The sequence below is a fragment of the Myotis brandtii genome, unplaced genomic scaffold, assembly GCF_000412655.1.
Source record: "Myotis brandtii unplaced genomic scaffold, ASM41265v1 scaffold374, whole genome shotgun sequence".
NCBI classification, from domain to species: Eukaryota; Metazoa; Chordata; class Mammalia; order Chiroptera; family Vespertilionidae; genus Myotis; species Myotis brandtii.
Window position 1 is genome coordinate 6,169,939 of NW_005364372.1, and position 13,010 is coordinate 6,182,948.

Sequence of the window (13,010 nt, forward strand, 5' to 3'; positions counted from 1 at the left end):
CCAGCAGCTTTAGGAAGTGGAACTGGAAGCGCGTGGCGCAGACTGAGCGGGAATTTTGGAGGCAGTTTGCATGTGGTCAGCGCCGGGCTCCTAAGCCAGCCCCCAGCTCACGTTACACTCTATTTATAACCTCTCAGAGCCGTTTCCCCCTGAAAGCAGTTCCCTGGGACCACCTTCTTTTGGCTTCAACCTCTCCTACTCTTGACATTTGAGTCGCTCGGAGGGAAGCTCCTCCAGGTCCGAGTGTTTATATGTAAAGGAGACCGGCCGCTAGGGCTCGGGACCGGGACTATCCGAGCTCTGCTGAAGCGCCAGTGGCGATTGCTCGGGGAGGGGGAAAGTCGCAGGGTTTACTGTGAAAAGTGACAGAGGGTGTTGGCGTTTGCAACCTTCGCGAAGTCTTCTGCCTGGAACCCAAGACTTGCATGCTATGGAACACCCGCTCTTTGGCTGCCTGCGCAGCCCTCACGCCACCGCGCAAGGCTTGCACCCGTTCTCCCAGTCCTCTCTCGCCCTGCATGGAAGATCTGACCATATGTCCTACCCCGAGCTCTCCACTTCTTCCTCGTCTTGCATAATCGCGGGATACCCCAACGAGGAGGGCATGTTTGCCAGCCAGCATCACAGGGGACACCACCACCACCACCACCATCACCACCACCACCATCAGCAGCAGCAGCACCAAGCTCTGCAAACCAACTGGCACCTCCCGCAGATGTCCTCCCCGCCGAGCGCGGCTCGGCACAGCCTCTGCCTCCAGCCGGACTCGGGAGGGCCCCCGGAGATGGGCAGCAGCCCGCCGGTCCTGTGTTCCAACTCTTCCAGCCTGGGCTCCAGCACCCCGACCGGGGCCGCGTGCGCGCCGGGGGACTACGGCCGCCAGGCGCTGTCACCCGCGGAGGCGGAGAAGAGAAGTGGCAGCAAGAGAAAAAGCGATAGCTCAGGTAAGGCGCGCCAGGCACCCTGGGCAAAAGGGGCGGGGAGACGTCAGGGAAGATGCTCTCACCAGAGTGAGGAGGCAGGGAAGATGGTACCTGTCTTGCCCTCTCTGGCTCCCCGCCGCCGAATTCCGCGGGGCTGCCTTGGTCCTGTGATTTGGGGACACGTGTTGCTGAGAGGGTAGAACTGCGGCCAGCAGCACTAAGCTCTCCAAGGTTCAAACTAGTTTACCAGAGGGTTGAGAATAAAAAGGACAAGTGACAGTATGTGAAATCGATTGCAAAGCGTGACCTTCCATCTGAGCGATGGGGAGGGGAGTGTACCCGGGGATGCAGCGTCCGCTGGGCATGCGTGCGGGTGCCGCTCCTTGACTTTTTCCCCTGCAAGTTCCCGGCTCTGAGTGGCTCGATTTTTCCCATCGTTAACTGGATTTCCAAATTATTGCACAATATTTGGAACTTGCAATGGAACTTGGCAGAGCGTATGAGAAGAAAAAAAAAGTTTTAGATTTTTTTTAAAAATTCTGATTTCAGAGTTCTTTAAATAGCACCCTTTTCTAAATGGTAAACATTTCCCTTTCTTGGGGAAAAAGATATAATCTAGGAATTCAGAAGATTTTAAGGAATGTGTCAGAAAATTGTTGATAAATACATGCTCAGACTCTTGAAGAAATACGAGTCGTAATAATAGTTGTTTTGTGGCACTAAAGAGAGAATCCGAGTTTTAAAGTGGGAAGTAATATCCTCCTCCAATTGAGAGTTATCGGAGAAAGTACTGGGAACTAACAGTAGCACCAACTGTGCTGGTTTGCTGCATCCCTGAGGCCGGGGTAGTGGGTGCGAGCAAGAGGCTGATCTTCCCGGGGATAAGTGGAGTAGCCACGCAGAAAGGGATGCTGGGAGGCACAGCCGGCCACGGAAATTGTCACAATCCAGAGAAGCAAGTTTTCCAGGCAACCCTCAAAGCCCTTAATGGATGTTTTACAATGAAGCGAGTTGTGAGGTTTCTTCAGTAGCTATAGCGCCGCAACCTGCCATCCATCTTTTGGGAAAGTGTCATTTGTTTAATATAATATTTACGTATTTTCTACCTTTGAGGAATTGGTTTAACAGTTCTAGAAGGTAATTCAAGACATTGGTTTGAAAGACTGGAAAAAAGTTTGTATTTTATAATGCTTTAGGTAAGATCCCCCATACATGACAATGAGTGCCCACATTATTTCATTTTTCCTTTGCAGCAATGCTATCAATTGTTCTTCGGGATGAGTTATGGGAAATCTAACCTTTACTTTCCATGGTCAGAGGTAAACTTTTAATACTGGATCACAAATTAGTTTATACCTAAGGAAGTTACCAGTAGTATCACTAATTATTAATAGTTGTTACTAGCCATAAGTGAAACTCTGAAGACAGAGTTAAAAGGTTAATCGTAATAAGAAGGCTTCCATCTTCATTATAAAAAAAAGCAATTTTAGAATGCCGTGATCTGATCAGACACAGCACTTGATATCGATATAACTTTTTTTGGGAAACAGATTCCAGTTCAGATTTGTCAGCTCACTTTTGCAGTTGCCGGAAGCTCTTACTGTTCGCTTTACTTTCTGCAATGAGAAATCTACGCAAGAGATTGTTGTTCCTTATGCTTCCTGAACTGAACCACTGCACCTAAGTTGCTTAGGGCAAACAGGACTTTCATATAGACACATGTTATTTGGGTTGGGAGGAAACAGGGAAAGTGGGATCTAAGCATCTACTTCCCTTAATTATTTTAATAACAACTTTAAGAAAATTGGTTATATTAATAGTTCTACTCTCCTTTGGTGGAAAATAACCATGTAACAAAATAAGTTTATTTTCACATGTTGAAGCTAATAGAGTGCAGGAAAAATCAACAGACACAAAAGTTAACATCAGCTACATAAAGTATTGACAGATTACATCTTAAGTGGGAACTACAATTAGTCATCACCAAGGATAGAACCGCTGGGGAGTTCGAATGAGCATTTTCTTTGATGGGATCTTTTGAAAGAAATGTTGACTAGTTAAAAGGAAATATCCCAATAGTTTCCAGTTAAATATATGTATACTCATTGAAAATAACATTTAGTTTGCCAGTCTCACTATTTGAGTTCATTTATATTTGTTATATCTTTAGATAGATTGCAGTTCAAGATATCTTTCTCCTGTGATGATATTGCATTTGGTCTTCCATAATTCATGTTCACAATTCTTTTATTTTATAGTATTGTAAGGGTATCTTGTTCTAGCAAAAATTAAAGTGATGTAGAAAATCACTATAATTCTGATATATTATTAACACATGTCTCATTGTTTATAGCGCAGTTTTATTATTTCATTATTTCCAAAGATTAAATTAATTTCTGAACTCTTGCAATTTTTAAATTATATTAGATAAAAGTCATATGTCTAATAGAGACCATTTATATTTTGTTAGGCAGTTTATAATAACTATGTATTTATAGTTCAGAGTAAATGCAGTACATAAATCCAGTGCAAAGTCGGAACCAAATTCTGTATCCTTGCATCTGATACCCAGATATCTTGTATGTGTGCATGACCGTGTGGAATTTTAATAGGATTTTAAGCACCAGAAAATATTGAAAAACAACCCAAATTTTATCCATGGTAATGATGCTAAAACTACCATATGTAACACTTACCAGCATGCATTAACACACATTTCCCATCCCAAACACACACATATACAAACTCAAGAAGCTTAAGGATCTAGAAACAAATATTTATGGACTTTATTCTTCCATTATAATTTATTGACAGTTGAAAATAACCAAACTTAATAGAAAAGCACACTGTTATTTTTTATATGTGTTGAACATTTTTTTTTGCAACTTTGAACCTGCTCTGCTTTCCAGTGTTATTACCAAAGCCAACATCTGCCACCTCTTCAAAGGGACTCTTAAAAATCGAAACTTTACAACTGTACTTAAAACAATCTATACAAAGCAGGTGATTCTGAAAAAAAGTCTATAAATAGGGTGAATTACTTGGCTTCAATTACATTTGATTGTTTGCCAAGCAATGTAGTAATAGGTATAAAATGCCCACTAGCAGTTAAAATAACCCAAGTAGATTAATCAACCTAACTTTAGTTTATATGAAGATAATACACAATATAAACATGTAAATATTTTCTATTCAAATTAATTGAATGGATATAAGTATGTTTTTATACAGAATTAAAAATTTTATATAAAAAGAGAATGATTTGGGGATGTGGATTTTACAAGGTTTTGAATCATATTAGATTCTGTAAAATGATAAATATTTTATTTATAGCTACAAGATATAAAATATTTATTGTCAAATTATGTCTGTCATATGCCTGACTATGCAGAATGACAAGAATGACATTAACAAGCTGGAAGTTAAATAAAGAGTAATATCTTACCTACCCTAACTTTGGTATTCTATTCTAACTTTTTCTAGATATTCAAACATTATGTTTTCTAAAAGGAAAAAAAAAGTCACTTTATCATTCATTTCTGTGTTACTGATTATGTTTATTTTTTAACATTTGCTTTAGAAGTTTAAAAATAGTCCATTAGATCTTGGTTATCATAAGAAAACATTGAACAAATTAAATGTCTCAAATTTATGCAATAAAAGATATTTTTAGTCTTTTTCTTGCAATGGTAGATTAATTTTAGGTATAAACATTTTTAAATGGTGACCTGACATTAAAAAACCTAAGTACCACTGACCTATATGCGTCTTCTCAAATGATTATACTAAGAAGTTAAGAGTAACATTAAGATGTTTTGTTGTTGAAAGTCAGCAATAAATTCATTATAGAAATAGGAATAGTTTCAAGTTTTGTGTAAATATCTTTATAGTTTATTTGAAAAGGAAAAACATTAAATGTAAGGCATGACACTTCTAAAACTTTCATTTGGGTTCAAAACTCAGTACTAAATATTGAAAAAATTTAATCTTTGTTTATAGTAATTATCAATGGAAACCACTATGTTGGCATCCTGTAAGCTTACTTACTAAAAATAATAATAATAATATATTTTAAGCATTAATGTGTTTTCCCTCTGTGTTTAAAAACATAGACCCTTCATCACAGCATTGGAATTTATAATAACTTACAATATTTGTTGTGTGACCTAAAGAGTCTCAGAAATTAATTTTAAGCAAAAATGAAATAGTAAAAGAGATCAACTTCTTCCCTTAGATTCAGGAAAATTTGAAAGACTAATGCCATATTTATTCAAATTAACTTTTTTTTCCATTTGAGCTAAATTGTGTAAGAAATACCCATATATAAATACATACTTGGCCTGGTAATGGTGCCAATTTTATTCATTTACTATATTTAAAATGGCAGCTGGAAATACAAAACAATGATGTAAGGGCTTTGTAGATTTCCATTTCAAATGAGAAAAACCAATATAATACAATAATATATTTTAGTTTTTTACTCTGTTCACTTCAGTCATTTATTTCTAAAATTTCAGAATGGGTCTCCTTTCCAAGCATTGCTATAATGATTACAAACATCTATAAATGATAAATTCTAAAGATGAAAAATATTAGGAAATAAAATACACATAGGAATTATTTAGTATTTGTTGAGTATTAACTTTGGATGATTTATCTCTCTCAAATTTTCTGTATTTTTGTGATACTGTTTTTTGTTATAAAATATTTTGTGGGTAAAATATATTAGCACATGAAATGAAACTACCAAGAGTAGCATATTTACCTCTGATTGTAATCATAAAATAAGAAGGATTAATTCTTAAGTGGCCAGTTAAATTACATTTCCTGGATTATGGTGTTGGTGTCTGATTCCAAAGGTTCATTAAAAAAAGATGAAACACAAACAAAGGCCAAAGTCCACAATTTAGAAATTGAGGTAAGTCTGATGTATTTAAGCAACAGAGCACATTTTATTATCACAACTTATTTCTCTCTATTTGTGTTGTAGTCATTAATATGGTTTAGTCATCACTAATAACCTTTTTACTATAGTTGTAAAAAAAAATGAAGCACTAATGTGTGTTTTTTCTATTTTTGTTATGATGCTCTTATGACTATTTCTTGGAATAGTTTTTGTCAAACTGAACCTCCCAAGTTAACCTGGAGTAACACAATAAAGAAAGTTAGTGGCAACATTCTCTACACTACTCCTAAATCATAGTCATGGGTGAGGTTCAAAACCCAACTGGATAAAACTTTGCAGAATATTTTATTTCTCTCATGGAGTGAAACTTACAATGGTAACGGTAATTCAGGTCTCAATCTTCAATTTGCATGACCTATGTTGAAGCAAAATTAATTCAAATTTGATAACCTTTCCTCTATGGTTTTCTACTTACATTATAAAAAGGGATTTATTTTCACTTTAAAAAAGTTATGCTAGATGATATTTTATGATACAAAATAATCAATAATATATCTATTGAATCATTTGTGTAAATTTCAAACGCATTGATTTTTTTTTATTTCAGAGTATTTCCAATTAAAGCCTTTAATGCATTATAACTAAATTAACAGAAAGTTACTTGGTAAGAGTAAACGTTCAGATGTAATTGAATGGGTCAATTATTTTTCCTCTATATTTGGAATTTTAAATATATAATAAAAAGTAGCCTATTATTCATTAAACCATTAATAATGTTACATTTTCCACAGCACTTTAATATTTCTGAATTTATACATGTTACCGTCTATAAATTTGGTACTATGTATTGGAATACTTATTTTTATAAGATTCTGAAAATACTTTATGATATGTTCTTTGGTCTCTTACATGTGCATGTGAACAAGAATAATCAGGTAAAATCTGTATTATATGTATGCATTTTTGGAAAGGGTTTGCATGAGTGAGAGGAAAATTCCTTAATAATAATTTTGCTCTCTCTCTACTATATAGATTTAAAATTTAAAAATTGGATCTTTAGCTTATATGATATTGCTATGCTACTTTTAAAAGCTAGCATTTTCTTAAAAGTTTGATAATTCTAAATATTTATGTATTTTGATGACTTAATGCTTATATCCTTGGAGTTTTTACTTTATTACAAATATAACATGTTTACTAGGTAGTACTTGTAGTAGTAAAACCATTGGGGTTTTGACTAAAGATTTAGATTCAAAATTTGTTTCTCTTCAAAATTTCATAGAAAAGCTTAATTCCAATGTTTTAAATGTATTTAAAAATCCTATTTTTTCATAAGTTTTCTTTCTAATATGTTGTAGGTTTGTTTCTTGAACCTAGAGAGTTACACAGATTGAAATTATGAGTATAAGGTGTGTGTTTTTTATAGTTTTTCGTTTATCCTGTGTTTTATTAGAAAGGGTAATGGTAAAAAGGGAGAGTGTTGTATTAAGAGAGCATATATTTACAAGCACACTTTAAAATAATATGTTTACGTAGAAATACACACACTAATAGATAGAATTCCAAATTTAATTGTTTGATAACAGGTCATCTGAACGAGAGCATCCACCTTAAACACTGTAATAGGATGTTAGATATTCTAGCTGCAAAATAAAATATTAGGCTTGAAACACACACAGCTGTGTGGAGAGTCCAACTGGATGAAGCTGTAATCAATGATAGTCATTAAAGTCAAACATGCCAACTCTCCTGCAGTTTTTGTTTTCTTTTTTCCCCTCTAGCTCATTATTCTCCACATGCTTCAAGAGCTTCCCATAATACCATAAGCAAAAAGCTCCAGTTATCTTTACATGACTGTGGGCAAGAAAATGATTAAGATGAAGTCATTGCTCAGGCTCTGTGGAAACCTAGAGACGGGCCCAGCTTAGGTTGGTGGATGCCAGTAGAATTTTAAAGGCCTGGAATTTTACTCTTTGAAAATATAGCCTTCAAGCTTTGCCAGAAATGACACCCAAATAAAAATTTATTTTTGCAAAGTGATAGTTATTTGCAAATGTAGTGGTGAAATGTACTCAGTGTCTGTAGAGATGGCTTCTTACACTGGCTGGACTGCGCAGTAAACTTTTGGATGATTTTTCTTAGCCTCTTGAAAAACTAGCAAACCACACTGAGGTACACTCTTATTTGTTGAACAAAATAAAATGCTCCTGACTCTTATGAAATGAACAATGAATACGAAGTAAATTTTACAGCTGGTTGATTTATTTTGATAGCAAAATCATGTGGTTCAGTAAAATAGAATTATACCATTAAAAATTCAGTGGAAACTAAATAGATAAAATGTATCTTTGATTTTGTCAGAAACCAGTAATTTGACAAATGGCTTTTACATTTTAAGAATCCTCTAAAGATAACTTTATTACTAACTGTATAGTTTGAAATTGTGACATCTCTCCTTATTTAACATTTTTCGAAAGTAAAATAAGCTCTCAGTGTGTTTACTGCTTTTCACGATTAAAATCTTTGCAACTACAGGTGTAAACTACATTTCCTTTGGTATATTTTTTTCTTATTTGAAATATAAATGGGTCTGATTGCATTAAACTAGGCAGCATGTAGATGTAAATTATAGAGATAGAGCGAAATGTCAGCAAAGCCAGAGGTTAGGCATCCAAATCTAAGGGCCTGCTGCCATTCACATTTCTAGGATTACCATCTTTGCATGTCTACCTTCAAAATTCAGGGAATTGTAGATACCTTTTCTTCCAGAACTATTTTTTGTTTCTGGAAATAGAGCTTTATTAAACTTCTTCTTGGATGTCCAGATGCTTTAGAAAATTAAAAGAAGCAGCAACACTAATTTTTTTTTGCATATTTAGCCATTAGTTGATAAATCATGAAGGATTTATCTTATTTCTTAGTCATTCTATCACACAAGGAAATAGGTGGCACATGCAAAGGTATAATTTAATGATTATTTGATGGTGGGTAGCACCTAGCAGAGCAACAGGAAATGGTAAATCACCCAGGGCCTGCCCACAGTTGGAAAACATTAATGTATCTAAACCCGAGGGGGCAAGGAAGGCGAGCTTTTTTAAAAATCCAGAATCCAGTGAGAGGCACTGGAGAGGGGCCTCCAAGGAACGTTGGGACCTCAGGTGGAGGAATGGAGCTGATATCAAATGTCAATCCAGTCATCTGTCTGCATGCCTTCCAGTCTCCTCCTGTTGCCTCCCATTGGCCGGATGCCATCAGAAGACAAAGAGGATGAAATCCGAAAGGGATACAGGCTTGAGGAGTGGCCAGGGTAGATCTAGGAGAACACAGCGTCTCACTCTGTCTCTTACGAGCTGTGATTTAACTTCTCTCTACCTTAGTTTCCAAAAAATTATAGTGAGTTAATTAACATAAGTTACTTAGAACAATGTTTGTCTCAGTAGGTGCTGTAATTTTTGTCATGTATCAATGTAGGTGCAATTATGTTGTGGGTGTGCACCATCTGAAAGCAATTTCTGTCTATGTTGCCTCTTTATTTGTTTTTTACTACTAATAGTGCTATAGAAAATGTTGCCTGCTTAAAAGACCGCCAAAGATTTAACAGGGGTCCTCAAACTTTTTAAACAGGGGGCCAGTTCACTGTCCCTCAGACCGTTGGAGGGCCGGACTATAGTTTAAAAAAAAAACTATGAACAAATTCCTATGCACACAGCAGCGGCAAAAACACCCGGCGGGCCGGATAAATGTTTTCAGCGGGCCGCATGTGGCCCACGGGCCATAGTTTGAGGACCCCTGAAATATAATCTGTAACTGTCCCTCGAATTACTAGTATCATGCCATTTTCCTGAAATGTAGGGTGAACTCTAGACCAAGTTGTGTAAAAGACTCAAGTTGCCTTCACTTAATCACCCTGAAGATTCCCATTCTATAGCCTCTTTTCCTTGGGCGTCTCCTAACCTTCTTTCCTGAGTGTGCCCTGCCACTTCTCTATCAAACACCTGTTTTCAAGAGAAGTGGACAGAGCATTTAGTCAAGAGGGAACAGAACTTCAATAGAAGGGATTTAAATCTGACAGTGAAATTTTATGTCTCTGTTTCAGCTGTTAACTTGGAGGTTGGGTGTGACATTTTTCTGCTGTGCTATAGAGTTTATTGCAGAAGGAATTTGCGTATCATAGCTCTTCGTTATTTCTAGTGGTTCCATTTGGAGAGCCTCATGAATGGCAAATATGCAAATACCACTTAAAATGTAATTATATTCCCCACAAAATGCATAAAAACCAATTTAGTTTGATGACAATTTCCTTTTTCAAAGAAAATAACTTGTTTGTGTATTTATTTATATTTAACAAACTGTTGAGAATTATTGCTTAAGTTGAGGCCAGAGAGAAAAGCAAAACTCACAAATTCTGAGTGATTAGTTAGTTACACTCTATTTAGCTTAGTTACCTCTCCTGCAGCCACAGTTCAAAGTGGGCAATTCAGAAATGTATTTCAGAGACATTTTAAATTATTACAGTGATGGTCTGTGGCAGTTGCTTTTGCATAAACAGTAGAATCAAATACTGTATTAAAATTGTAAATGCCGAGTTAACTCTTTCAAAGCTCCTGTATTCACAGTGATTTAATCCCTAAAATAAGAGAAGTTCAAAGGACTCGTGATTGCTTGACTGCTAGATCATGGGAGGGGGTAGAGAAAGGGGTGCAGGAATAACAAAGCACTGAATGCTCAGTAATAAACAGCAGCGACGAGAAGGATCAAACACCAGCTAGGCATTACTCTTGGATTTCAGGATAGGCTTATTGTGTAAAGTTTTTTTTTAATAAGTTGTAATCAGTAATGTTGGAACAGATCATCTGAATCAGAATCATTAAGACACTAGAAGAGACCCAAGGCATCACCCAGTTCAGTGACTGTATTTCCTAGAGGAGAGAAAGCGCCCAGAGAAGTTAAGTAATGTCTGTCCATTCAGCCAAGTAGTGGCAGCTGAGCTTCCATATCCTGACTTCAGCCTAGTGCCCTTACAAGGAAAATCTCATAAAATATTTTTAAACCTTAAGGTTTTAGTCTTCCCAATAAAAATAAATTTCAGCATCATTTAAAATGTTGGCTACTGCATTTGAGGGAATAAAGTGCAATTTCACGAAGTGCTTTACTTGGGTGTAAACTACCTCTTTCTGAATCTGATTTTATGTCCTATTACCTCAGTAGTTTTTCATTCTTGTTTTATGAATATGAACACTGAGATACTTTCTTAGCTTCCATTTTCTAAGGACACAGTTCTTATTTTCGATTACCAATGTGCCTGCATATTTTTGACACCTCATACAATTACCATAGCATTTTACTTTAAACCAGAGTTTAATATCTGGCAATGTGCACGTGGACTTTGCTGTATTATACCAATAAATTATATATACTTTTGTAAACAGAATCATATTTTGTTAGCCATTTGTGAAGGGAAGAATATGTTACCTGTTTTAATTTTTTAAATTTAATACACATAAATATGGCCAAATTGAGATTTACCTATAATGCATTTGCTTTTTTGTGTTCAAAGTAATAAATAGCAACAAATAAACAGCTATCAATTCTCCCCTGTCTCAGGTAATTAACTTTATCTCCATTGTTAGATAAGTATTGATCTTTTTAATTTAATATAAAGGATGGGGCAAAAGTACATCTACAGTTTTTCAAATGGAAAACAATACAATAATTAATAAATACGAATACAAGTATAAACTGTGCCACCCACTCACAACTGTAAACCTACGTTTGCCCACCCTGTAATATCCTTACACAGAAGATACTAAAAAATATTAATGGTTGGCATTTTGCCTTTGCTAACCAGATGTGTTTTCCTTGTTTCTTCTGCTTTCCTACCCACACCCATCTTTCCCACTAACTGTAAACATTAGACCCATCTGCTCCTCCCCAAAACAACGAACCATATAACATCTGGAACACTCTTCACACTGACCTATCATGCTAATTCCGGATCGTTACTTCTTACTAAAACCTCAAAGCACAAAATTAAACATGAAAAATACAGTTGGTTTTTCCAAGAATTTTTCTTTTTTGGCAAAATATCATTTTATTTCCAAAATAATTCCTCATGTACCTAGTTAATTTTAATTTACATTCAAAAGGCCTTCATATTAATGGTCTCAAATGATGATTTCTTCTTTTATATTCAGGACTTAGCCATGCTGTTTCTTCCAACACAGCTCAGCCCAAATCCATACTATTGCACATCCTTCTATATATTTCTTCATATTCTCACTTTAATGTCTCTTGCACTTAATTTTGTTTTCTTCCCAGGTCCCCTGTGTACTGTCTTCTAAGTATCTTTATCTCTTTTCATTCTTCCCTAATACAATTCTATATTGACTGTAAAGTAAAATTTTGACTAATGTCCATCAATAATATATTACTAGATTTTACTTGTATTGATTCTTGGATGCAAATTGTGTTTAATATCAAACATACATATGAAATGTAAGTAATGTATAATCTGATATATAATTCAACATATAATCTCATATATATTATATTTACAATCAGGTAAATAGATTTATAGTAGCGCTTTCCTGGCAAAGCATTCTTTTATCGTGTATGTGTTCTTATACTTTTTAATGTGGGTACTTAAATGTATATAATTGTAGCTTCATATAAGAAGTTTTCCACAAGATTTTCTGCATTTCCCCCCATCGACTAAAGAATGTTACTTACTATCTAATTTCCTTGGATAAGAGTTTAGGGCTGTAAATTCATTGGCTTTCATCTATAATCTCCCACCTCAATCATTAAAGGTTTTATTGACTAGCAGGGCCAGTTTTGTTGACATTGGTTTGGCTTTCATTTTAACTAATATTTCTTCAATAAAGTTGTTTATGTCTAACACTATAGAAAACCTTTTTATTTTGAGAAAATTGTAAATTCACATGCAGTTGTAAGACATAATACAGAGGAATCCCATATACATTTTACCCAGTTTCCCGCACCCCAGTGGTAATATCTGGCATAATTATAATTCAATAACTAAACCAGGAAATTGATACTGGTATAATCTAGGAAACTGATATTGATACAATCCACTAATCTTAATCAGATTTCATTAGTTTTACATACATTTGTGTGTGTGTGTGTGTGTGTGTGTGCCTTTAGTTCTATGCTATCTGCCA

At 35.4% G+C, this 13,010-nt stretch overlaps 1 protein-coding gene across 1 annotated transcript in view; it reads left to right on the top strand.

The window, feature by feature from the left end:
* Positions 1 to 169: 169 nt before the first annotated feature.
* The window catches only part of MEOX2 (mesenchyme homeobox 2), a 65,559-nt gene continuing 52,718 nt past the window's right edge, over positions 170 to 13,010 (top strand). The window contains exon 1 of the mRNA XM_005872326.2: positions 170 to 944. Within this exon, the coding sequence (XP_005872388.1) occupies positions 431 to 944 (514 nt within the window). The 5' untranslated portion in view covers positions 170 to 430. The remainder of the gene's footprint in view (positions 945 to 13,010) is intronic.